This window comes from Syngnathus acus, chromosome 5 (genome assembly GCF_901709675.1).
Source record: "Syngnathus acus chromosome 5, fSynAcu1.2, whole genome shotgun sequence".
Lineage (NCBI taxonomy): Eukaryota > Metazoa > Chordata > Actinopteri > Syngnathiformes > Syngnathidae > Syngnathus > Syngnathus acus.
Window position 1 is genome coordinate 3187253 of NC_051091.1, and position 26814 is coordinate 3214066.

At 44.1% G+C, this 26814-nt stretch overlaps 3 protein-coding genes across 5 annotated transcripts; 1 reads left to right on the forward strand and 2 right to left on the reverse strand.

The window, feature by feature from the left end:
* Positions 1–3501: 3501 nt before the first annotated feature.
* rtf2 (replication termination factor 2) lies at positions 3502–9456 on the reverse strand. Its single transcript, XM_037251298.1, has 9 exons — positions 9288–9456; positions 8828–8922; positions 8358–8451; positions 8117–8256; positions 7802–7880; positions 4920–5030; positions 4748–4802; positions 4131–4196; positions 3502–4037 (listed from the first exon to the last, which is right to left on the reverse strand). Exons 1-9 carry the CDS (start codon positions 9354–9356, stop codon positions 3835–3837), a joined length of 912 nt encoding a protein of 303 aa, XP_037107193.1. The 5' UTR covers positions 9357–9456; the 3' UTR covers positions 3502–3834.
* On the forward strand, positions 5114–8182 carry gcnt7 (glucosaminyl (N-acetyl) transferase family member 7). 2 transcript variants are annotated; one of them, XM_037251296.1, is made up of 5 exons: positions 5114–5854; positions 6022–6279; positions 6360–7101; positions 7252–7347; positions 7436–8182. In XM_037251296.1, the coding sequence occupies exons 2-5, from the start codon at positions 6064–6066 to the stop codon at positions 7633–7635; spliced, it is 1254 nt and encodes a 417-aa protein (XP_037107191.1). In that variant the 5' UTR covers positions 5114–5854; positions 6022–6063; the 3' UTR covers positions 7636–8182. The 2 variants fall into 2 exon arrangements, with proteins under 2 accessions (XP_037107191.1, XP_037107192.1); XM_037251297.1 differs by lacking the exon at positions 5114–5854 and having other exon boundaries at positions 5929–6279.
* Positions 9457–12454: 2998 nt separating the features above from the next.
* On the reverse strand, positions 12455–25723 carry wnt4 (wingless-type MMTV integration site family, member 4). Of its 2 annotated transcripts, none has more exons than XM_037252299.1 (6): positions 25133–25723; positions 15406–15487; positions 15120–15273; positions 14872–15003; positions 14236–14378; positions 12455–14164 (listed from the first exon to the last, which is right to left on the reverse strand). In XM_037252299.1, the coding sequence occupies exons 1-6, from the start codon at positions 25351–25353 to the stop codon at positions 13694–13696; spliced, it is 1203 nt and encodes a 400-aa protein (XP_037108194.1). In that variant the 5' UTR covers positions 25354–25723; the 3' UTR covers positions 12455–13693. The 2 variants fall into 2 exon arrangements, with proteins under 2 accessions (XP_037108194.1, XP_037108195.1); XM_037252300.1 differs by lacking the exon at positions 25133–25723 and adding an exon at positions 23793–23874.
* Between the last annotated feature and the right edge of the window lie 1091 nt (positions 25724–26814).

Below are 26814 nucleotides of genomic sequence, written 5' to 3' on the forward strand. Positions count from 1 at the left end.
TTTGTGCGCCGGTACGTTGCCAGAAAGGAGACCAAAATTACAGGATACATCATTCAGACCAACTAATAACTTCTGACATTTAAAATTAGCTCAACTATTTCCCAATTTAAGGCCTGACATTTTTCATTTGCTCCTACACTATTAGAAATATTTTCCATGCAATTTTGTCAAAGTACTGTATTTAAGGTTTTTTAAATTCGTTTAAATTTGTTGCCGTTTTGTCATAATCCTGTATTGAAAGTTCTTTAAAATCATTGAATGGTGTTATTTATTTATTTATTTATTTATTATTCTTTTATTTATTTTCCGCAAATCGTCACTTTGAAACTCTCAGTTAAATAATGAGCATTCGTGGTGTTTTAAAGACTTTCTCAGTGGTGGTTAAGAGCCTGTTTAAAGTTCGAATACGCCTGAGGAGGGCTGAAGCATGCGTCACTCACTCACCACGAAACTCCTTGCGCTCATTTGCATTTCTGGTGGAATTCTGCAAGCTCTGACATAAACACGCTTTGAAACTTCGGCATACAAAGACTTTTGAAAAAAACATTTTGCTGCCTTTAAAAATACATTTGTGTAGACTAATAGCCTAACCATTAAAAGGTCCTTTCAAACTGGTTCAGATTTAAATTTGAGAGAGAACAGCCGGTGTCGAGCAATGCATGCGTGCCAGGGTGCATGGGTGCATGGGAACAGCAAATATGCTCGAGATTAACTCATACGCGTGCTGATTAAAATGTTATTTGACGTCAGAGTGGACAGGAGCGACCTAAAGGTACTTAATCACGCATGGCCTCACGTTTTGAACTGTGTGTGTGTGCGTGTGTGTGTGTGTGTGTGTGTGTGTGTGTGTGTGTGTGTGTGTGCGTGTGTGTGTGTGTGTGTGTGTGTGTGTGTGTGTGTGCGCGCGCGTGTGCGTGCGTGCGTGCGTGTGTGTGTGCGTGCGTGTGCGTGCGTATGTGTGTCCTTCAACGACATTATGAAACGCAGAGGGTTCTGCGGATATCAGAACATAAAAACTACATATAGTGGATAAATCTATTTTTAAGTAGCCTGCATGCGTAAATAAATAATCATTTGTTTCAATTAGTTACCTAGTTTTAATTTAATTAAACAATGCACTTGGTTGCAATGGGGGGGAAGTGAGCACAAATCAAATGCACGCGCGTCAATTTTAGTTGCTAATTACATATATTTAATTCAGGCTGCATGTGTGATCATATTTGTGGCTTTACAATGAATTGAAATCAATTGCTTTAAATTGCTGCAACAATCTCACAACATTTGCTAAACAAATGTATCTCATTTGTAAACTGCATCAATTGAAAAATACACATTCACCTATGTCGAATAACTCGCCCAAACGATTGGAAGGTAAAATAAGAGTTCAAATATAGCCCATTTAAAATGCGAATAATCTTTCACGGCACTCACCCTCCAGTCGATCCTGTCCAGCATAGACATCTGCGTGGCTCTGATCTCGGCCAGTGAGTGAAACACACGCGAACTACACATGCATGCAGCTCGCTCTTCACCTGCTCACAAGCACTGCGCATGCGCCAGCCACAAGCACAACACACCTGAACGAGTAAAATCCAAACATTGACCTATACATTAATTAAAGCCTTTCGTTGCGAGTGTGTCTGATGTTCTTTTGTTTTCCCTTCTTGTCACTAGAAGCAGATTGAACTCAATTCCAAATTATGAAACTGTTAAATTGACAATGCACGGTCAAATACTGACAAACATCAATTATATTCTCATTATTATATCGCGATGGAATATATCATATTGGGTAAAATCACTGGCATGGATATTTCAAGATGAAGTCATTCTATCTCCCACCCCCTCAAAAGGCCGCATCGCCTCAGGGTGACCCAAAGAATCCGTTTTCAAAAGCCACCCATTTTTCTCTCTCTTTTTTTAAACCCTATAACCTGTTATCTGATCTCACAAATGCTTTGACTGTAATTAATGAGCACATCAAAGTGTCGTCACGACGCTCGGCTATTGGGTGTCCTCTAAAGAAAAGAATCTTACCTCTGTGAACTCGCCCAACTGTTCCATTATTTATACAGAATTGACTAATTGCACTCCAAATGACTTCAGTGACAAAGGACGGAAAAAAATAAATAAATAAACAAATTGTGCGTAACAATTTGGTGGAAAATATGCAACGGTAAAATGTATGCAAGTCATTTGTGGGTTGCAACATGGACTGGGAAGTTTCTTTCTGCCTTTTGAAATAAAAATGAAACACTGTACATGCAATTATAAATACAAGCGTTTCCTCTTATTAATTCGACATTTCTTTTATATTTTCAGTTATTTCAGTTCAGATATTAATAGCAACAATAATTGATAAACGCTCAGAGACTATAAAGAATAGAATTTGCAGTTCTTTAATTTAAGATCGTTGCAAAAATAAATTTCAACTGAAGTTAAATTATCGATATTTATTTTCAGGTATCATTTGATGATTAATGTTTGGATTTTGTTGTTTTATTGGCTCAAAAAAATATGGCTCGCTCGGGCGTGAGAAAGGGGCTTGCAGTTTTGTGAAACAATGATTTGAAGCACCGCATACACTTGTTTTACTTATTTGCATCACAATCAATACGACACGATTATAAAGGTTTTCCAAATGTAGTTTACAGGAAGCCCACGTGTATTCGATTTGCATTCAAACGAATGGAAAACACTCGCTTTTTATTTCAATCAACTATTCCATGATTTCATTGCTCTGGCCCAAACGTGGCCCCTAATATATGACGTCATTTATTTAATTAGTCTCGCAACATAGAAACACGTACAGAATAAGACCAAGCATCTGCTGCCCTCTTGTGGCTGTATTTGCACATTGCGAGTCGTGAAGTTCCACCGCAGGGTTGCTGACGTCATAATAACCTGCTACAATTATGCATTCAGCACAAACTGGAATGACGACTTTTCTGACACACACACTGACTTTAATTTGACTATTTTCTAATGCTAGAAATGATGCACTAATACAAAGGGACATAACATATAACGGCGGCACAATAGGGCACTGATTAGCATGTCCGCCTCAAATTTCAGAGGTTCCGGGTTCAATTGGATGGATGGATGGATGGATAGATATCACATAATGACTTAAAGCAAGGTACGCATGCTAACCTGAGCAATGATCCTGTATATCACAGGTGTCAAACTCAAGGCCCGGGGGGTAGATACGGCCCGCCACATCATTTTATGTGGCCCGCAAAGGCAAATTGTGCATCAAATTCGTGTGTCATTACTAGAATTGCAAATTGTCTTCACTTTTAATATCTTTTTTTTTTTAAATATTTGATCAGTTTTTACTCGTTTGATTTGAAAACGAGTTATTTGTCAGTTTGTTTTGTAGCTTTTACTGTATATAATATGAGGTGCTCATACATTGATTTGGGTTGACAGTCATAACGGCCCTCCGAAAGAAGCTATGACTACAATGCGGCCCGCGAAAAAAAACGAGTTTGACACCCCTGCTGTATATGATGTGATTTAAAAAAGCTTTTTATGATTGGGAAAAAAGCAGTTTAGAAGAAAGAGATAAGCTGAAAGTATTATATCGTGTATGTGTTCACAAGAGTAAACCTTGGGCAGAAAAAGGGTAACGCTGTTACCAAGAAGAAGAAAAAAAAAAAAAACACTAATTCTTAACACACCTGGGTGAGAGGGGGAGGAGGGGATGCGTGGGGGACGATGCAAATTAAACAAGAGCGTGTGAGCAGCCTGGGAAGCCATTAAAAAAACTGTCCGGATCAAGAAAAGGTGTGGGCGCCGGGAATGAGTAGACGCGCGTCCGGACGCCCGGAGCTAAAAGTGGTACGGCGTGTGGGTGACCCAGTTGGAGGTTTGATCTTTGGTGCGCTTGGCAGAGCTGTGGGTGGTGAAGATGGACTTGAAAGTCTCCGACTTCTCCTCCATCGCTTGGATGGATCGCTTGGAGGCGGTTGGCAAAGGCCCGTCGCCGTTGAGGGCGCAGGACGGGTGCGAGGCTCCCGAGCTTCCTGCCTTCACTGAGAGAAGAAAGGCAAACGCAACAATGAGAAGCTGCACGGGAAGCACAAATGCAGATTTTGAATTGGATTGAGCAGGATGAAATCTCACACCTGATTGGCTGCTTGTGCCTCCATTTTCCAGTGAGCACTTTGGCGCTTCCTCCGCTTTCCCGTCATCTGCAGGGCGTAGAGAATTCACAGCAAGAATGTAAGCTGTCATTTAACACTGCCATTTTCTGCATTTGATCAAGAGGACATATTGAAGGCAAAATGAAAAAGGTCCAGCGCATTCTAAGCTCAAAAGAAAGCGTTATGTGTGCAGGAAGAGGAAAGGGTGCACACGTTGCCTCATTTCACTGAAGCTCACACTACACAAATAAAGTGCAGGTGTTTGGCAGCCCAGAGCCAAACAGGAAATTACACCAGCAGAGCAGGGCGGTGCGGGAGTCGGGAGACCACCGATCTCAAACAATCTTACCTTTCTTTTTTTTGGTATAATTGCTTGCTGTCGTGCGGCTCAAATTACTGAGATAAATTACTTGTGTTTGTACACACTTGGCCGATAAAGATGACTCTGATTGTTTGAGGAAGAGTGCAAGAGGGCAGTTTTCATGATGTTGACTCACATGTAAATCATTTGGTTAAAGGTATTTGAATACCCCAGTGTCATGTCCATTCAAAAGCCAAGCCCAAATGAGCATGGAAAATTGCTTGCGGCTTGCACAAACCTTTTGCCTGTGATGTGGTGGACGCACTTGCAGCAGCTTTGCTCTTCTTTGATTTCTAAAAGTACAAAAACGTCATAAAGGCATGACTTCTTTTGTATGCTAAGCTATTCCTTTAGTTGTCCCACACGTTGCCCGTTAATTTTGAGTTTTCACGGCTAAATGCAGAAGTCACCTTAGCTTTGGCCATGGCTCGCCTCGCCTCCATTTTCTCCCTCAGTTTTTCCACCTCCTCCTTTGTTCCGTTGAGCACGACGAGGTCCGTGTTCTGGAAGGGGTCTCCACACTGAAGCCCGCACAGACGGCAAAGGTCAGACGCACAATTGTTCCACAACATCAAACGGTCGAAAGACAATCTCCGCTGATTGAGATCTTATTGCAACAACATGAATGAAATAGAGGGCAAAACATCCAGTAGAGCGCAGCGAGCGCTCACCGGATAATTCCGCATCGCTTGCTTTTATCTCCACTGATGGATACAATAGAACAAAGGCGAGTCCGGGAAGCACAACATGACATGCGGCCAACTGATAAGTGTTAGAACGCGCTCCGGCTAACAAGACGACAAGCCCAACGTGCGGCAGCTCAGAGTAAGCGAGCGGCAGGAGGGCAGGGCCGCTTTCTATTGTGTCCTGGCAATACGGGCCCGGTGGGCGTGAGCTGTTGCCATGTGCTCTGCGCAACACAGGAGGGATCATCGCAGAAGCTGAGCAAGCAGCTAACAAACGCGCACAGTCCAGGGCGGACGACATCCAGAAAGGGAGACGTATCGGGACATGCGCGCCTTTTTACTCAAACTAAACATCCGAGGAGAAGAAAAGAATGCAAAGTTGTGAGCAGGCAACCAGGAGGAGGATAAACAAAGGGGTAGTGTGTCCGCGTCACTTGCAGGTAACCAGGTAGGGAGCATTATCTGGATCTCAGGGGGATCGACAAATAAGAGCTCATGTAGGAGAGAACCGGCCATCCCACTCTTAATAATTGCAACCCTGACCCAAACCTGGGACATATGAAGTTGGTCTACTTTATTTTCTATTTTATCATTATTTTCTGCTGAATGGACGACTAGTTGCCGTATTTATGAGGAACAACAGCTGAACTGCTTCCGAGGTAACGTTTTCCAACGTGTAATGTGTATTTACAACGAATCTCTAAGATAAAATGTGAGGTTATTTTAATAAAGGTGCTCACTAGGCAAGGTGCTTGGAATCGGACTTGCAAATAAGTTCCTACGAGCACATCAAATGACTGCCCACTTTTTTTTTTTTTTTTTTAAGTGAACGGGAGCCCAAAGAATGTAGAAGCATTATGCTATCGGGATGACAAGAAGGTCTGCCATGTGCCAGCTTGGCTGGTCCAAATGCAGCTTCCTGCTGTGCCTCGCGATGAGCGCCGCAGTCTTTCTGGTGATTCACTTGACAAAAATGACGCCCAGCGAGCCCTCCACCCCAACGCCATCGTGCCGCCCCTTCTCCGCCCAGTGTCGAGCCTTTCTTCCCGTCGAACGAACAGAATGGCATCGGCGTGACTGTCAGGTAAAAGATACGTGATGGTTTTTTTCCTCCTCAAAGAACATGATGTTGGATTGAAAATGCTCGTGCGTTTGCCCCCTCAGATCGAAAGCTACGTTAGCGACAGCAAGCTTCAGTGCTCCGATTTGATGCGAGAGCTTCACTTCATCACGAGACCTCTGAGCCAGGAGGAGGAGGAGTACTCGTTGGCCTTCATCCTAACTGTTCACAAAGAACTGGAGCTTTTAGTCCGGCTACTGCGGGCCATTTATGCGCCACAGAATGTCTACTGCATCCACGTGGATGCCAAGGCTCCGCAAGAGTACCGGGCAGCCGTGCAGAATCTGGCAGGCTGTTTTGAAAACGTCTTCTTGTCCAACCGCAGCGAGACGATTACCTATGGCGGCTTCTCGCGCCTGAAGGCGGACTTGAACTGCATGACCGATTTGGTCGCGTCCAAAGTCGACTGGAAGAAAGTGATCAACCTGTGCGGGCAGGATTTCCCGCTCTGGAGCAACTTGGAGCTGGTGCGCAACTTGCAGAGCAAAGAGTGGCGGGACAAGAACATGACGCCGGGGATTAAGCAGCCGGCACATATCAGAATACGGACAAAGTTCCGATACGAGGAGATTGTTGGTTCGCACGTAGCTCTAATTGGAGCGGGAGCCGAGAAAGACGCGCCTCCTCACAACCTTGAAATATATTTCGGAACAGCCTACTACGCGCTCACGCGAGCTTTCGTCAACTTTGTTCTCGAGAGCCCCGAAGCTCGAGACCTCCTCGAGTGGTCCAGAGACACATACAGTCCGGATGAGCACTACTGGGTGACGCTCAACCACATCAAAGGTAAGTATGGATTTGGGAAGGGCAAAGGCGCAAATTTTAAATGACCCTTTCAAAGGAATGAGCGGTCTTCACTATCGCCGTTAAGTTCTGCTTGTACGAGGCCGTGCGACACTCTGAGCCGCTCTGCCTGCTTCTGTCTTCTATCCGAAGAGGCACCAGGCAACAACATACGTGGTCGCTGGGAAGGAAGCGTCCGTGCTATCAAGTGGGCGGAGCATGAAGGAACGTTGCACGACGGCTGCCACGGTACTCTACAAAACGACTCCACTCTATTTTTGGTTGATTTGTTGCTACCAAACTATTGCTATTCTGTTTATCACCTCTGGTTTCTCAGGCCGTTACGTGCGCTCCATCTGCATCTACGGGATGAAGGACCTACCCTGGCTCATCCGGAGCAACGCGATGTTCGCAAACAAGTTTGAGAGCCAGTTTTTGCCCGAGGCCCTCGACTGCCTGGAGCAGTGGCACAGGAACAAGGTGCTGGGCAACGCCAGGGTTCCCATAGAGTTGTCATGGCTGCTGGCCACGCAGTGAAAGTGCCACGACGAGGACGTGTCACCCAGGGGGGGTGACAAACAAGAACTAAAGGGATGAAGTGACGATTGCTTTGCGCAATGTTTATCAGCCAGCGTTCTGTTCGATTGTTTTATTAAACCCATTTTTAAAATTGCACGTCATCCCTGAAAAAAATTGCATTCACCTTGTGGCAGATTTCCGTCTTGACTTCCTTGAGGGCGCGGTCAGAGAAGACGCAACCGCACGTTTGCAGGTAACAGAACCTGAGAACACAAACGTGGGCGACATGAAAAAGCATGTACACGTACTGCGCGTTTAGGTAGCTCTCACGTGGGTAGACATTTCACATGATAGAAAAACCCGAACCAAAGTCAGAATTCACGTGTCTGTATTTTTTTCCACTTTGCGTTGCCATGATGCATATCCCAACTGTGCGATTGATGGGAATTGTGTCACTTGAACCGCACAACTTCATCCGACTTGAGTTAGCGTTTGTTACCTGTGTTTGCCGTTCATCTCTAGCCCAACAACGGGGCAAATAAACATTCCACAATGGACGTCCTCGTATACGTCTCCTTTGGTGTTCCTTCTCTCTCCTCCCCACTCGGGATTATCGGTCAAGTTGAGCTCTTTTATGTCCTACGGAAACAAATGTGCAAAAGGATGCAAAGATTCCCCATGTAAACTGAAAAGGGGAGGAATGCTCAACCAATGAGGAACCAGACAAAGCATAAACATACCTTGGTACCGCGGATGTGCGTTACAGCATCGGTGTTGGGTCTCTCAGCGGATTTATCCAGAAGATACTCGATGACAGCATCTTTGTTATAAAGTCTTCAAAAGAGAATAGTTTTGTCTTAAGTGTCCTTAGTGTGCATATTTATTTGCATTGTTTTTAATCCAGTTACTGTCATAGTGCTGTCAGTGGCCGAATTAGCCTTTGATTACTGCAGCAGATGACTAGTGGTATTGAAAACAGTGTGATAGTTTTCATTATTTATGTATGACGCACTGCTTAATATTGTTTTGAATGAATAAAAATCTGAATTTTAAATTCTGTCTTGTCATCTTTCATTCCTGAGCTTTTCACTGATAATGTACGTTTTGGCTGAGGTGTATCGTTTCACTATCTCTTTACACAGGTACAGTAGCAACTATCAAAAACAGAAATTTGGTATTGCTACTGATAAACAAATATGAAATCACTGACCTTCCCAGTTCGCAGGCAACGATTGGACGTCTGAGTTTCTCCTGACTTAGGGCACAGTACTTCCATTTGGCGGCCAATTCTGCATTTTTGTCAACCTACACGGCAGGGAAGGTAACTTTAGTCACACACCAAGTGAGAGCACGTTTACATCAAATTTTTGATCACGCCTAAACCATATCAGGAAAGATCAACAATAACAGTGCAATACGTCATGTTGGGACATTACATCTTTAAATGTAATCTTAACATCTCAACATTGATCTTAACATAATCAATTTGCACATAAATCCTAAAATATGAAAAAGACACTAGGAACGATACTTTGTACTTACTTACATGGAAAAGCGGAGCTTAATTACATTAAAAAGTACGTTGATTTAGACACTAGCTAACTAGCAGTTAGCAGCCTGGCAATATTCGCCCACGGAATCGACTCATTGAAATGACGACGCATAGTAACCTTCTCGACTTTCTTGGGACCTTTCACCAACTCGTGTCTTTTGGGAATAGTACCACCATCACATCCCATTTTGGAAGGAGAGTGGAGAAGTCTGACGGGGAACGTCGAAGTGTTTCTGTCAACCAAGAAAAACAACAAAAAGGTACACTTCCTGGATTAACCGGATATACGTCATCTTCTTTTTTCTTCGTCGGATGTCAACAACGAAATTGCGCGTTTCTGCCACCTACTGGTTAGGGACCGGCGCCAAACTACAAATCCATGGAAGAAAAAAAATTAGACCTACAATGTTTCTTCAGTTTCCTGTTTATTTCAGATAATCATGATTCGTGGCAAATCATTTGTTCTTTCTAACTTTTACTCAAGTGCAGCAGTTGAATCAGTATTTAATTGATCTACTCTTAACAGACACAAGCATCTGGAGTTCTTCCTAACTCATTCACTGCCAGCTCGTTTTAAAGTTGATGATTTGTATTTATTTACTAAGACACTGAGTGAAAAGTTATGTAATTTTAAACTTTTTTAAAGCACTGAATGAAAAGTTATTTAATTTTAAAGTTTTTTTTTTCAAGTTATGTAGTTATGTAATGAATATACTTTAAAAATGTAGCCATGCAATTTTCAGAATCTGTCATTGGGATAGTGAGAGATCAATCTACACTTTCACAAAGTCTGCACAGATGTAATGCACATAATTCTTGAAACGGCAGCAAATGAAGGTGACGCATCATCATGCGAGGCGACCTGCATGGCTTGCGCTGAGTTGACGTTTGATCAGTGATGTTGAACGGTTGTTCACCTCAGGCGCTCCTTCACCCGCATGAATCTCTGAGGGCTTCACACATTCCTTGCCTTTCTCAAGTGCTGTCTGTCAACACCTTCTTCCACTAAAGAGACACTGACAGCCATTAATTATCACGCAGGCTGAACGAAGGGCATTGCCGTCTGCTGTGTCTGCGTCTTCTGTTCTACATCCCGTACACACGCTCACGGAGGAATAACACCTGGCCTCCATTGGCCTTCATCATGTTTGACAAATGAGTCCAAATGTTTTGTCCTCTGGGAGAATCCAATCACCATTAGGTCTCGCTCCATGAACGTGCTCCAGATTCTTGCAAACTTGCAAAAGCGGCAGGCTATGGCAAGCTGTTTTTTCAATATCCTTATAGTGCCTGCTAGTATGGCCTCCACATTTAGATCAAGCAGTTGGAGAAAATTTAAAACATTTCATCCTTGATCGGCCGTCATCATTTGTCATAAAAAAAACCAACTTGTTATTCACAATATCTCATTGCGGCTTGCTTCCTTCACCTTGACGATAAACTTGAATAAACTTCTCACGCCGCTGAAATTCTTATTTGTTCAGCTGCACCAACCTCGGTGAAAATATTGAGGTCCACCCTCCATCTCCACCCGTCACACTGTGAACTGTTGCTGCTCTCGCTTCTAAATGACACAAGGGTGTGTTTTGTGCCGTCACGTGCCTTCGACAGCCAGGTGGCCATCAAATGACACTTTTACCGGTCAACGCGAGGATAATTTTGACACGGCCGATTGCTGTTGACTTAAAGATACATGTAGCACGCACACGTGTGCACACACATACTCCTTCTCCTTTCACCTGTAGCCACGCATGTCTTCATGTATAAGAGGTCATTTAGTGTCCAGGTGTGAAGGGAAGGTTCTTTGTAGTTCATGTGAAATCTCTGTGGTGACAGACGCACAGCTAAAAGGTAAGTAGAGCGTGTGCACGGAGAGGTAAGCTAGCTGGGAAGGACCCACAGCAGGTAAAGCCCCCATCAACATTCCGAAACAACTTGTCACTGTCACGCTTGAGACATTCCTTCTGCTGATCGATCCAAATCTCGTCCGTCTCGGCTGGGATGAACGTTGTCTCCAGATGAGGTCTTTCGATTGATTTGCGAACTGAGCTCAAAAGGCCCACTGGAGCTGTGACCTGTTTAAAATTTGTTATGTCAAAACGTACAAAAGTGACGTGAGTGCATACAGGCTTTGTTTGACTTTTGACTGGGGTCCAGTTCTAGTCGTCTATTATTCCAAACTAATCAAAGTCTGGCTTAATTTGCGAGAACAGGGCGTTTGTTTTCTGTCAATGCAAATATGAATAAGAGCCTTCAGGGTTTTTTAGTGCGACAACAAAATAGCAAATCTATCAGAGAAAGAAAACTCAGAGGGATAAGGTGAGAGGGAGGGGGCAAGGTGGGGGTGGCAGGAGGTGGGAGAGCCGCAGGAGTAAGTCGTGCAACTGTCATCACAAACAAGAACCATCTGTCTCATTTGTGTAACTTGTTTTCTTTTAATATGAGAACTATGCCTGAGAAGATCTCGGAGTTTGCGAGGGGCCAAGGAGAAGGCTGCGTTAAAGCCACTCGTCTTCAGGGGTCTGAGCGAGCGGCATTAAGATCCAGCCAACCTGCACGGTTAACCCTTCCAAGGCAACGTGGCTCTTTAAATGCATTCCGCCAAAGTGCGGAAAAATCAAGCTCACCAATCGGTATGGCCACCCGCACCTCATATGGGCCGTCATGGTGGCTTAATGAAGGACAGATCCCATCTGTCGCCGTTGTTACAGACACATTTACCGCAGTGGGGGACCGCAATGGAACCAAAGTTATTGCGGAATACACTGGATGCGTGTGTGTGTGTGTGTGTGATATCGATGGGGACAGAGTGAGTAAAAGCTCGTGCCATGTGGTCTGCATTTGGCTGAAATCCTCGTCTATCCCAGTGTTCCTGCCTCGGTTCCTTCGTGAATCCGAAGCAGACCAGACGGTGAGCGGCTGCCCTGCTTCTTCCAAATCCCACTTAATATCTATACGTGGTTTTGTGGTCATGTGATGCGAGCTACCTTGAGAGAACCTCACACACAGTAGCGTCTCACTGTGTGCTGATACGAAGAAAGTCTCGACAAAAAAATGGTTTCATTGTTTTTAATGTCACAATGGATCCAAACAAAACTGAGGTGGTTCTTATAGCGACGTAGCCCGGAAATCCAGACTCGCCGCTTTCGTAGTGGGTGCGGCTTGCTAGGCTAAATGTCTATGAGCCTGTTTCAGTGTTGGTGGGGGATCGGGTCTTTTCCATCATCACTTTTCTTACTCTTGATTACATCCAGACATTTGAAAAGAGCAGTCGGGGACAACATATGTATTTGACACAGCATATATTCAAGATGAACATCATACATTCATAGGCAGTTATAATCTTCAGTGTTTACAGATCTACATTATGATTACGATAGCACATTATTATAGGCAAGCGTGGCTTTTCGCTGGGACAAATTGGCCGCGTGTGGTCACATGTTGTCAGTTGCTGCGGGGTGGAGGCTTCATGTGCGGTTGAACAGAAAGTGCTTCAGTCATCATGCATGATGAGCATGCTCAGCGACCAACCGGCACCTTTCCAATGTCTTGGTGTTTGTCTGATTCATGCGTTGGTTGTGTGCAGCAAACAACGACATACGATAGGCGATCAATAACCTTGCGACCTGAAGGATGTTGATTTCCACCAAGTCCAAAGAGGAGAACCGTGAATGCAATGCCGGTGGTCCTCTACAATTCAGTTATTTTGGGCACCACTCATAAAATGTTTACAGCGGGAAAACTTCATTTCATTCCGACCTCAACCAAGGTGTAAACAGGGTTGACATGTTTTTCTCTATTATCCATTGATGATGGGTACGGATCTTATTGAGCAATATTTTCCGAGTGTGAGTGTTTTTTTTTTCTTTTTTTAATCATTAGTGCTCATGCTGTGAGTTTACAGGAGGAGAGGAAGGAGATGATAGTGGCTTTCATTGGCAGAGAACGTGTCCGCATGTGTGTCTAAGTAGAGCGGCATCATGGCGCCACGTGGTGCCAACCGCACAACTCGACGTGATCAAATCGTAGCTCAGTGCAGCCATGCACACGCGGAAAGCAAATCATGTAAAGTCCACGTACGTCTTTTCTTGATGCTCCCTTGACGTGCAGCACTGATTGAGTCCCCAAAGCAGCAGCAGCAGGAGCAGCAAGGACGGCGTGCCAACCCCCCCCGGACCCAAACCCCTCAACCCCACCCATCCAGGGATGCTGTTTGTCTCTCCTTATCTCCAGCAGACTGCCCCCTCCTTCTTAGTCAATCTCAGATAAGATCCTCAGTCTCAACAAATAAGTTAAACATTACAAGAAGACGTAGAGGGAAGGAGACAACGCTTTCAAATTGAGACGACACAAACGGCACGATGAGGAGGTGGATGTCGGCGCGCTTCTCTGCAACTCGCCGTGTTTTCGTCAACAAGTAGCACAAAGCTTTGGTCCTATCCAGCCGAAGAGGGAGCTTTACGTGTCCTCAGTGTGCTCTCTAGTTGTGATGGTTTGTGAAGTTGGTCAGCAGTGCCCGTTTCATCATCGACAAGTGTGCATCTCCACCATTTTGCGGCACTGCTTGCATTTGACGTAGCAGCACCAGTGGAATTTACAGCTGCACTTGTCCACGACCTCCACCTGCTGCGTCTGAAAGCCGCGGCCGCAGCACATCAGCTCGCAGCCGTCGATGGCCTTTGAGGTTCTGTTGCACTGGCGCCCCACTGTACCCAGCATGCCCGGCGTGCGGGGGTCTTGCTCGCAGAAGTCCGGACTGGGTTCTAAGTAGACCAGATCTTCATCAGTGTGAGGTTTGAACTGGGAGTTGCGAGGCACCAGGACTTTGGCGGAGCCCATTTTGCGCTGCTCCACCTCAGTGGCCCCATCAAACTTCTGCTTGATGACGTTGCCCACTTCGCGAAAGGGGGGCATGGCTTTCCAGCAGGTCTTCACCTCACATGAGCCGGACACTCCATGACATTTGCACTCCACGCGCATGTGAGCCAGGATGGCCTGAAAAGTTGACCGAATCAATCAATGAATAAATCCATGCAAGCGATTCTACAGGTCGCGCCCTGAGTTACCTTCCTGCCGGCCTCATTGTTGTGCAGGTTCATGAGGGCCCGACTGGAAGACTGGCCTTTACTCCTTTCCCTCACGTCCACAAAGGACTGAGAAAAAGCCACTCCGTAAGCAATGTTGTCACTGCAGCCCAACCACTGGAATCCTGCGACAAGACGTTGGAATATCATTCAAATACATACCCCAAAAAAAGCTAACCCCCCCAAAATACGGTATCAAATGACAGAGAAATGTCTGAGGTGATCCTCATAGTGTTGAACCAGCAAAGTGTTAGCCACAAGTCAGCAGCTTTGCATTTGACTTATAAGAGGTCTCATTGTTTTGCTGTCTGGCTGCAACCGCAGCCTGACACCAGCACAACACTGACTCAGTGATAATCACACAAGCACCACTTTGACTTAATACACATTTCACCAATAGCATTTATTTATTTTTGGTACTTAAGTTGATATTTCGACATAGCTCGGGCTTTATAATGGAAGAATTAAACAAGCTCTTTTCTCAACTTTTCAACATCAGATAATTAGATATTCAAGAGTTGTTCTTTCCAAATATTAAAAGTATAATCGCTTCGATGTGTTGCTGCCGTCGCCGTTTTTCTGCTTATGTATTTGCAAGCGGGAGGGAGCGATACACACCCTCTGGACTGACTCCATGTACGTTGTGGTCACAGCCACATTTTTCGAGCTCTCCACTGCTGCAGGCCCTTGTGACCGCAAACGCCACACTGGCTGCTGAGATGGCATACACAAAGGCGGCCTCACGGGTGCCTAGAACACACACATATACACACACATACACACACAATGACTCATTATGCACAGAACGGACAAATGAAGACCGCGTTTAAGAAGTATGACAGTTAGTGAAGTCACAGAGCGCTTACCCTGGGTGACCACTTTGCCAAACACAGGCATGCTCTCGAGAGTGGAGCAATTCCAGCGACGGTTCCGGAATTGGAACTGACACTCATCGATGGCCAGCTGAGCACCACGGCGCACCGCGTCCATCACCTCCACGCTGCGCTTACAGATCTGAACCTGCAGCGGAATAGAATCTCAGAAGACATCTCAAACAAATGCAAATACGATATACCAAGAAATAAATCGGAACTACCGCTACACTGATAATAAACTCGTACGAATGGAAAACAACATTGCGGATCATTGCACCTGTCTCTGAATGAGGCCTCGTAACCTCTCGCACGTCTCTTCATCCCGGATGCTTCCGACTGACGACAGCTTGGCCAGGTACCTGATGGAAGAGAAGATCAAATGCACGGAAATCATTTTATAAATAGCCAACAGCTCAGCAGTAGTTCAGCAAATAAATCAATTTCAAATAACTCCATAAAAAAACATCGATATTTAAGTTTTATTATTTGAAGTGCACCTTATAGATGTTCTTACGTAAACGCACCAAGTGGGTAAACAAACTAGGGTTGAATTAAAATAGATCAAGCGATAGGGAAAGCATCCGAGTCGTGAAAAACAGCTGAATCGAGTCTTCTGCATGTAGTTTTTGCTTGCAATTGCGGTTCAAGCAGAGATGCGCGGATTTGTATAAACCGTCATTCAGATTTTGTCCTGCAGGCTCAGTTCCCATGATGTTGTGAGAATGTTTTGGATGAAGGTCTGGCTGTGACTACACTCTGAGGAGGGAAAGTGGTTTATCACAGACAAGCACCTCTAGGCCAGACAGGTCAGAAAGATATACCCCATACACACACAATTGTAGACGTGTGAGAAAATGGCATCGCTGTTGATGACCCCCCCCCCCCCCACATGCACACACAACCGCCCCAACTCACTTCACTCTCATATCTGCAGGCCCAGCTGCGCTTTACAGAAATAGGCTTTCACAATTTCCGACGCTGAATTCCCCTTTGAGGTCGGAGCCTTGATGATGTACCGTCTAAAGCGCTCAAAGGTTCCTGACATGTTTGATTGCTTGTTGAGTCTGAAACGAGTCCCCTGCTCTTGCTCATGTTTGAAAAATGTGGCAGAAGCAACAGTTTGGATTATCCAAAACAAAGTCCGTTATCAAGCTGTTCTTAAATTTAACAAACACATACACACATTTATTATAAGCAGAGCCTATACCTTCTCAGTACACTCCAACTTAGACTGTCATTTGAATCTCCCGACTGCAATTTCTAGTCCAATGCGACTTATCTTTGGATTTTTCATGATTTTTATGATATTGTATGATTTGCGCATATTCTCTTATATATGGAAAATTAAATATGAAAACACTTGTGGTTTATAGTCCAATGCAGCTTATATATAAACAAAACATGAATTTTCCCTAATTTTAGCCAGTCTCGTTTATAGTCCAGAAATTACGGTATCTTCACGCAAGCCAAAGTATAGGAACACTTTGATTAGGATTTGGTTGCCGAGGTGTGTGTGTGTCCTCTTATATTGATTAATCAGCCTAATATTCCGTAAACAATATTAAAGCTCAGGATCTGTTTTTGGGTGATAAATTAGCAATCATGAAGGTAAGAGAAGAGCCAGTGAAAAAAAAAACATTAGTGGGAGCTAATACAGTCGTTCGGAATGTCCTGAAGAACAAAGAACGCACCGGTGTACAAGGAAACAGATGTAGAATGAGGGAAGCGAGGAAAACAGCTGCATTTGATGACAGAAGATGCAAAACACCATTTGCGAAAAGAATAGAAGGCAGGGCTTGAATTTGCTACAGAGATGAGCCTAAAAACGTCTCTGAGGAGCTCAGCACAAGTAACGCGAGTGCATTCAAATGGCCCTGGGACGGACTTGAAGGCTGTTATTCTCTTAGACTGTGCATGGTTTTCCTTAAGGTTTCCGAAGCCCGTTTTATGAGTTCCCAAGACCACACATACCTCTGCAAAGCCCTTGTGTGTCTGTCTCAGTGGAATGGAGTGGCACATATCCAAGACTTGGCAAATTCTGCTGAAATTATTGATAGTACTTTACTGGGATATTATAAATACGAAGCTATTAATTTCCACATTTTGAAAATAATTGTTACAGCACAAGCTAAAAGATCTTCCGTTTTAATTCAATCCATGAGAACATCAAATTTAATTTAATTTGTCGCACATGACATCAGCAAATAGCGCTAGACCTCAAAGATGCTCACAACTCGGATCAGTATTAAAAGCTTTAATCTGTGCACGTTTGCTTTTTGCTTTGGCTTTGCGGAGCGTTTGTTTGACACTTCTCCAAAAGAAAGATCTGGGCGCCTATTTTCATAGACAGGCGCACAAAACTGGCATATCAAGTCTAGTTTATTGTGCTTGGGACGTTGTGCCTTGCTGGGTGTTCCAGCTGAAATGTTCTATTACACACTGCCAGCTAAAAGCAGGTCTAAGTTGTGGCGCAGGTGGGGTAACACTATTTTGGTGGATTTTAGTTAGGAACAGGCAGACCGATTCGGAGCTTCATGGACATTCAAGGATTCAATTCTCTCAATCATTGGAGGAATAAGTTAAATGACCAAAGTATTAAAAACTCAAGAAACAGAAAATAAGGTACGAAGCAAAACTTGTAACAGAGTCACAAAGGGGACCATGACAACAGCAAAAAGCAAGAAGGACTGAAAGGTAGCAAGGAACTAAATACAAACATACTGACGAGACGAGGAACACCTAGACAAGACACGAGTTTCTGAGGGAGCTGATTGGCCGACAATAACGGGCGAACACAGAAAAAAACTGAAAATAAGGTACAAAGCAAAACTTGTAACAGAGTCACAAAGGGGACCATGACAACAACATAAAGCAAGAAGGACTGAAAGGTAGCAGGGAACTAAATACAAACATACTGACGAGACAACGAGGAACACCTAGACAAGACACGAGTGGCTGAGGGAGCTGATTGGCCGACAAGAACAGGCGAACACAGAAAAAAATATTGAGGACACAGAAAAAAACAACAACAACAAACAAACATAACATGAAAGAAAAAAATGTATTCAAAACAATATCAAAGTCCCAAAACAGAAAAAGAAAATGTTTTTATGCAAACGACAATTTGATCCTGAAATGGATTTCCAATCTTATGGAAAATCAAATTGCAGAGCAACAAGTAACCTGTCTGTCATCCTTTCAAAAGTTAGAGAGGTGAAACACCTCTTTCTTTGCAGCTCCGCTCTCATCTCATCCTCTCAACAGCGCCGATAATCCTCCTCTCCCGCTGCCTCTTTGAAGGCCGCGCTGGACCCAAGCAGACAATGTCAGTATTCAGCACTCAGCAGCGCGATAACCCCGATCTTTGCCACTCCACAGCATCTCAGCCAGACCCATCAACATACACTACACACTTGGAAGTGACCTCACACTCACTCACTTTATTGCGATTTGCTTAGAAGGTCTTCATTATGAAGGCGGACACAGTTTCCATGATGGGAGTCTGGTATGCAAGCACACAAAAAGTCTGCGACTTGGCGTCTTCATTTCCAGCATCACGGAAATAATGCCAGCGACTAAGTGACTTCATTATGACCCTGGGGGACACCTGAACCCTCATCTTTACACACTGGCTAGTGTTTCGTGGAATGGATGTATAGAAGTAACTATTAGGGACACATTGGAGTGTCAGAAGTGCATTGAAATTTTAGAAAGCTGTACCCAAAAAAAAAAAAAAAAAACAGCCCGCAAGGCACTGAGAATATTTCCTTCAGTGCTGACTTTTCAGATCGTTCAGAATGACATTGTATCTGATGTACATTGTTTTGCATACTCTATAGTCTATCAAAATAAATAATTTTTAAACGGGATTCTGATGCTATTCATAAGACTTTATCGGGATGCGTGTTTTTATGTCAAGTCATGGGAAAGGAACAGACAGACCTTGAGCGGGTATGTTTCATTTTCAACCCTGCATCTTCTTATCTGCTCATTCTGCAGCGTATACCATCGCTTCCCTTCCACGAGATTGACAAAATATCTCAGCCCACAAGCAGAGGAGTCAACCCGTAGAAGGGCAGCGCGGAGAAACATATCGGCAGCCCACGTCTCCTCCCCGTCCCTCTCTCCCACTTTCCTTGCATGAATCCCACGGGCCTAAACCCGCTGGAGCCGGCGGCGCTGTGAAGGCCGTAATACAACACAAACACACCAGCGGCCCACGGATGCTCTTTGGGCCAGGTGGAATGAACCAAGCCTCCCACTTGGAACCCCCCGCAGCCTTGTGAAAATAACAGATAAATCCAGACGGAGGAGACTTTTATGACTTTTGCTGTTATCTTGCACAGAAAATACTGACAAGAAGGAAAACGGTTGGACACCATGAGAAATCCATATGATGGTTGTGTTATTAAAACAGGCAATTTATATTGAACTGTTTCTATCCAAAATTGTTCTGTGCATCTATTTTGTAAATAATTTCCTCCTGTTCAAGGTCACGGTTTGGTTGGTTGCTATGGCAGTGGTTTTGAAATAGCAATTATTTTTGGTGTGTAAACTCTACAGAAAGGTAATGGAGAGAATTCTGTTGGGCATCTTAGCATTTGGATTTACTTTCTCAAACTTTTGATAAGGTACCAGCCACAAGTTGGAGACGATTCCAATAACCATTTGTATTTGTACGCACTGCCACCTGTTGAGGGCGCTGTTCCATTAGTTTATTGTGACGCCCTACTTGTGAGGTGCTGTGACATCTGCCTTGATAAAATCTCTTTACAGCAATGCTCTGTTCTCTGCAGTAGTCAATTGAATGACCTCATGCAGAATAAAGTGTGCAGGGTACATTTGAAGTTGAAAAAAAAAAGAAGGTGGAAGTCAGGCGGTGTGAATAGGTGGAAAAATGTGAGGCAAGCTCGATACTATGGTAATATGTTTGTTTGTTGGTGTGTTTATGTGCTTACACGTGTGTCTGGGTGTATTTATATGCTGGTGGCTCCACTAGAGCTCATTGCCCCCTAAAAATAAAGTGCCCTGCCAACACCTCAAGCCTCACACGCAGAAACACAGACACATTCACATCTCCACCGTTTCACGCCAATTTGGGAAAACAAATGAAAGACAGTAAAACCCACGGACTAACCTCTCGCCAGGGTATCCGTGCCATTGCCCAATAAGGCTCGGAATCATTGGAGGCCTGTGTGGGTGTCCGTGCGTGCGCACATTACAAAAATCGTGTTGGGTTTAAAAAAAGAAGAAAAGAAAAACACTGAATTATTTGTTAATCGTTTGCCTGTGTGTGCCCTGGCGACCAGTCTAGAGCCTCTCGTCCAAAGTCAGCCGGTTAAGGCTTAAGCACACCTGAATAAGTGGCAGACAATGGATGTTTGGATTATAACGTTGTTCAATCTGGCTCATCACTGGATTCCATTATTAGGAGGGTCGAAGTGAAAATATTAGAATAATAATGTTATGCCAAATTTTTAGGACATTTTTCTTTGAGGGTTCATAAAAACCTCAAATTCATTCATTTGCAAGATGGAGAAATGTCCTCGCTTGCGGAATTGCGATCAGTCACACCAAGTGGGCAAGTGTGGACACGCACCATCCAGCTTTCTATTTACACAGTTATCGCACATGTGTAAACTCTGTGTTGTACGCACATATTTGTATGGAGAAAGACGTATCTGTGTGGGAGGCTAGAATACATATTTGCTTCCCACCTCATCACCGCCGAGTTTCCTTCTTCAAACGTAGCCTTTTCAACGTTAGATCAGAATGAAATGCGGATGTAGGTCATGAAAGGGTCAGGTATGTGCGTACGCACTAAGGCCAGGCTGGAGAAATGCGAAACAATAATGCGCATTCTGGTCCTGTACTGTCCTTTGCAGCCTTGATGAGAATGTGTTGGAACAAGAGTCCCCCCTTTGCGGCTCACTTTCACATTTTTGGACATAAACCAACAAAACAGATTTAATAAAAAAAATCTCAATAGTGGATGCCCAGGAGCTGCTGGATCAAATGATATATTTAGCAAATATTTGATTCGTCACAAGCCCTTGCAACCCTCACGATGCCACGGCGTAGTTATGCGAAATATGTATTCTCATCCTCTAAACACAAAAGCATTATTCTTTTTATATTTTTGACCCAGCCATACATTTTTTGATAGCGCTTCACAGCTGTCACAGATGAGCTGCAGTCATTAGCAGCTGGTTTGGGTCAACTAGCTCAACTAAATGTCTGAAGCCAACCAATCAATCAATCAATCAAGTCAATCACTGGACCTTAACCCAATAGAGCATGCATTTTACCACCTGAAGAGGAGACAGAAGCCCGCCCAGAGACAAACAAGAACTGAAAGCGGCTTCTGTTCCAATACTTTTGGCACAAACTGTATATAAGCAGTGCCGCCCGTAAAAGAAATACAATCACAGTGAAAGTCACACATCTTAACAGACAGAATGATGCACAATCAGCTGCTCACATGCAGCCATTCGTTGGGCCTCCTCGGTCGCCGCCAGATGGTGTGTTATGTCTCCCGAAAGCCTGCCGCACTTCTCTGCCGAGTGCCACAATTGTATCTCATCTTTCAGTGAGGCCGCCCGCTCGCCGGTTCCCCGTCGCTCCCATCTGCCCTCAACTAATCCGAGTCCTAATCTGGTCAACGCGAGCGATTCCCCCCGCTGATTCAAGTGTGCCATGATAATTGCGCGCCCGGCGGTGACAAGAGGGCTTGAAATAACATGTCGCAACCTCATTGCAGTCATGTGAAGGGGAACAAAGTGTGAGGCGCCAGCGTGTGCTGCCAAGGTCTCTGCTGCTTTCTCTGGTTACGCTGGCATCTCTTTAGCACCTCACCATGGTTAGATGGGACATGTGCTCGACTGCACACACACTGAGCCAACAATGACATGTAAAACACCTTCACGCTACTTGTAGGACATTAAGGAGAATATTATTTGCATCATCGTGTATTCATAGCTCATGTTAGAAAGCCGTCTACTGTTTTCTTGATGCGTGTGCTGTTCACCACATTCCATCGTAGCTAATTGATAGAATGGAGCAGCATTGCCATTTCACCATTAAGAAATGCACAAATAGATTTCATTCACAATGTAATGAATTAACAGTTGATAAATTAACAATGCCTCTCTACTATAGGATTACGGTAATCCCTCGTTTATCGCGGATAATTGGTTCCAAGACCACCCGCGATATGTGAACGTCCGCGAAGTAGTGTCACCCTTTTTTTTAACATACATACATTGTTTGTGTATCAATAAGTGTATATTAAACCATATAAGTGCATATGTTATCATTAGAACATTAAATAATAGTTTCAAACATGTAAATACTATATTAATACGTAGTATAAATGACATACAGAAAATAATGTATAAATAATATAAATATGATGTGTATGTGCGTGCGTGTGCGTGTTTGTGACATATGTATATGTAGCAAAAGTATACATACTACTATAAATATGATTTTAGAACTCTTATTATTATAAAAAAAAAATTATAACAAGGTACAAGTGCACATACTGTAAATATGTTTTTAGAACTCTTATTATGATAGCATTTTTATGACAAGGTACAATACTGTAAATATGTTTTTAGAACTCTTATTATTATGACAACTTTTTTTATTGAAAAAGTTACAAGTGTATGTACTGCAACTGTGTGGACACGCCCTGTCATTTGATTTTTTGTGCCATAAGTCATCAATTTAAAAGGTTTATTTTGAATTTGTGAATGTTTTGGGGGGGGGGGGGTATCCGCGATGTACTGAAGCCGCGATAATCGAACCGTGATGTAGCAAGGGATTACTGTATATTAATTACACAGGTAAAAACTAAATTTTATTCAGAAATGCAAGTAAACATTTCTAGATGATACCTAACCTGTCCACGTTTTTTCTCTTGCATATCAGATTTTTAAAATTATAATTTTATAGGTCATGTCAATCCCTGAAGTATTTAAAAGCAGCAATGACTGCACATAGTGTAAAAAAAAAAAAAATCTCAATTCCAAAACTTTCTTTTTGCTGCGGACCACCATACAACAATTGTATCTCCTTTACTGCTCTGCATTGGATGTTGCTGCAGCATGACTGAAACGAGGCCCCACAGGTCGAAATTCTTCTTCGACACAGCTGTTACCTGTACTGGGCCAGATCCACCTAACATTTACACCTCCCCTGTAAAAAGAACCAAATTTCTTCCATAGTAAATCACAACATTTTTCAGTGAGCACTCCTGCCAGTACATTCTCCAAATGGCGTTGCGCACACAGATAGGAAGTTTTAATGAGTGAGAGTTTGTCAATATTACAATTTCCATACATCAAAATTAGTTTTTTTTTCTTTTGCTGTCAAATGTCAAAAAAGGTCATGTACTTCCAATCATTTACTTTTGCGTAACATTTTGAACCAGTACCTGCTTTCAATTGCCTCCAAATCTGATTGCATTGTTCCTTAAGCGGAGAAGTAAAGTCACCCGAATGTGAAAGTACGTAAACCGGACGCATTGAAAAAAATAAAGTGTAGATTTGAGAGAGAAATAGGCCACAAATATAAATTTAAAAAAATCAAAAAGGGTAAGCTGTGAGGCGCGTCATATTCTTGCACGGAAATTTGCGCGCGTCGTATGTCGGGCGCCGCTACCTGCATTTGAAGGTGGAGGTGAACATCGACGTGTACAGTCCACGCACACTGCACAACCATCGCAGAGGAGTAATTCCACCGTGCAAGCAGACTGGCAGCTCCGCAAGCCTGCCTGTACATGCCTCTGCTGTCACCACGCCTTCAGTCACAAACCAGCACAATTTACTCTGCACTCGGTGACAGAGTTCAAGGTGTTTTCACGTGGCTTCTTCTTCTTCTTCTTCTTCTTCTTACAGCCACTCCGTATGCAGTTATCTCAATGTCAACATCAGATTAGGCTTAAACGTACACGGTTTCAAGAGAACTGACAAGCGGAATAATGAATTACAAATTACTGGTTGTAAGGTTACTCGTGCTTGCGCACCGTGCCGTGACATGTTCTACAACTCATCAGCATTATTTCATTTGGCCCATGAAGCCACTCTGGGGCCGCGATTTTGTGCAATGAAATGGAATGGTCCTCCTTAAATAAAACGTGTTGGAAGATAAGAGACGTGGAATCGCGCCTGTGCGGAGGAATGCAAGAAAGCCACCGAACCCATCCCATCCGATCGCAGGCAGAGCAGGCACACACATGCGACCCGAGCAGACACTTTGCACTTTGCACATCGTGCATTCCTTATTTTCGTTGTCGGGTTGCTGTCCACTTGCAGAATTGATCTTCCAAAGCATTATTTCAAGTCTTTTTGCATCACAGGCAGGCTATCATAAATTACACATGGGCTGGTGAATGACTGATTATTTGGAGAACTGCCTCCTTTTCACATTGTGATTTGAAAAATAAATCTGAAAAGCACAGAACCCGTCACATCAAAGTGTGTCTCGCTGGCTGGAATCCCAGCAAGTGAAGAAGTGCTCTTAATTCTGCCATTTACATGGCGTTCAGGATTTGTAGTTTTAATTATCTGTTGCCTCTCTACTGTGTCTCTCTTCATCATCCGTTAAACCTTCTTTAACGAGAATTATTGGTGTGACGCAAGAGACATGTTGCACCCATTCGTCTACACAGCCAATTATTGGAATACGAGTTTCATAAGATTGCGTGCAAAACGGCAAGTCATCATTTGCGCAGTTTTAAAACGACAAGCAGCATACGCCTGATTTTTTTTTTTTTTTTTTTAGGTGCAAAAGGTGCTTGCAATGATTATTTTGGAGGGGGGGGGGGCGTGCACAAAGGGAGTTTAGTAAATTATGAACTCTGACTATTCAACGATTAACTCGCGCCTGTATGGGAAGATGAGTGATGTCACGCTAATTAATGAGAATCTAAAAATGGTTCAACGTGAAGGTGCTCCATCCAGAGTTTCTTCAAATGAGGAAAACATAAGATTTGAACTTACAGCCAGTTGCTGGCATTGGCCGAGAGGAGCGCACAGCAGAGCATCAGCACACACCGCAACACACACTCCTCTGTCATCTCAGCTCGGTGGGGAGCAGAAAGTCGTCGAGAGTGGAAATAATCCCGTGATGGAGAGTCCTTGTCCGGGCGGGGAACGGAGGGAAACAGGGGAGCGCTTCGGACGAGGCTGCTGCTGCTGCTGCTAATCCATCGCATTCGCATCCAGCGCTTCGGCCACGTCCGGCCGCACAGGCGCGCAGCTTCACAGCGCGTCCGCGCACTTCTCGCGTCCGTCGCTCCTTGAGCGCATCCACTGCCACAGGGAACGATATAGGATGCGCTCCAAAAGTTCAGCCAAACTTTGCATTCACCTTAACCCCCTCAGAGTGCACATAAGGAGCAACCATACAAATGAAGCGTTCCGATGGTGCTTAAGTCACGCCACGCGGCTATCCTGTCATCGGGCCCCTGGGGACCACGCACTAAGCGCGAGTAGCCCACTAACAGATCCACATGAACGCACTCACACACACTTGGCTCTGTCGGTGCGTCTGACAGAGAAGAGAGCGTGTATGCTGACTTTAGTTGAGGGGCGGTGCGAGGATGTGGAGGTATGGCGGAGACATGCAGGGAGTTTTAGGGGGATGAGTGGGGCGGGTTCATGAGCTAGTGTGAGTGTGTGCGTGTGTGTAGACGGCACTATGTGTTTCAGAGGTCTCCTGGGAGGATGCAATAGCACAGCCATTCACTAATGCCCTCCCCAGCTATCCCCACTCCTCTCCAACACTCACATAAACACACTCGCACATGCACACACACGCTCCTCAAACCACTTCTTGGCAGAGGCTCACGCTCCCTGTCACACAGTCAACCAAATTTTCTGCGGTCAACAGGCTATTTAAAGCTTGGCAGCAAAATGTCTACGTTCGAACCCTGCAAATCCCAAATAAGATGACAAATGTGAGGGACACTATTGAGTAGTGTCAACGTGCCGAGAAAGACAGTCATCGTGTGTTGCAGCCATGGGGACTTGATCAGCATGAGGAGGAAGAGCTTAATAGCTGTCATGAGAAAAATATTTTAAGAATGCAAAATGTGTCCCCTGGATGATGCTCGTCCTGCCAAGACGACCATGACTTCTCATGACTGCATAATGTTGCCTGTCTATGTCCACACCTGAAAAAGCTGACTCTTTTAGTATGTTTATGGTTTCCAATCTTAAATCAATAATTCCATATGCCTGCAGTTCAACTTGCTGTAACGTCCGACGCTGCATCCAATCGGAGCGTTGTTGAGCAGCAGTAGATCAACCAGCGGGTAAAGCAGCCCAATCCATGGACCACTATAAATATTTTGGCTCAAATGTGATTTATTTTCCCAATGAAAGTGTTTCAAACTTGAAAATGCTTTTTATTGGTCTCCACAGAGAAACGTGTCAGAATGGTTTTTCAAATGCTGACTTGTCCCATTTTCAAGAGTTCAAGATTTTCAGATAGGGTGGAATATCACACCGAACAAATATTTTCTTCACTTTTTTCAGTAGGAGAGGAAAACCGCTGAGTCAATTTTTAAGTGATATTTAGACAAACTAAAATATTGGTGGTTAGGTTAGGTTAATATAGTGGCTAGGCCCGTGGGATTGCCGACATCAGCGGAATAATTGGTTAGCCAACAGAGGGCGGA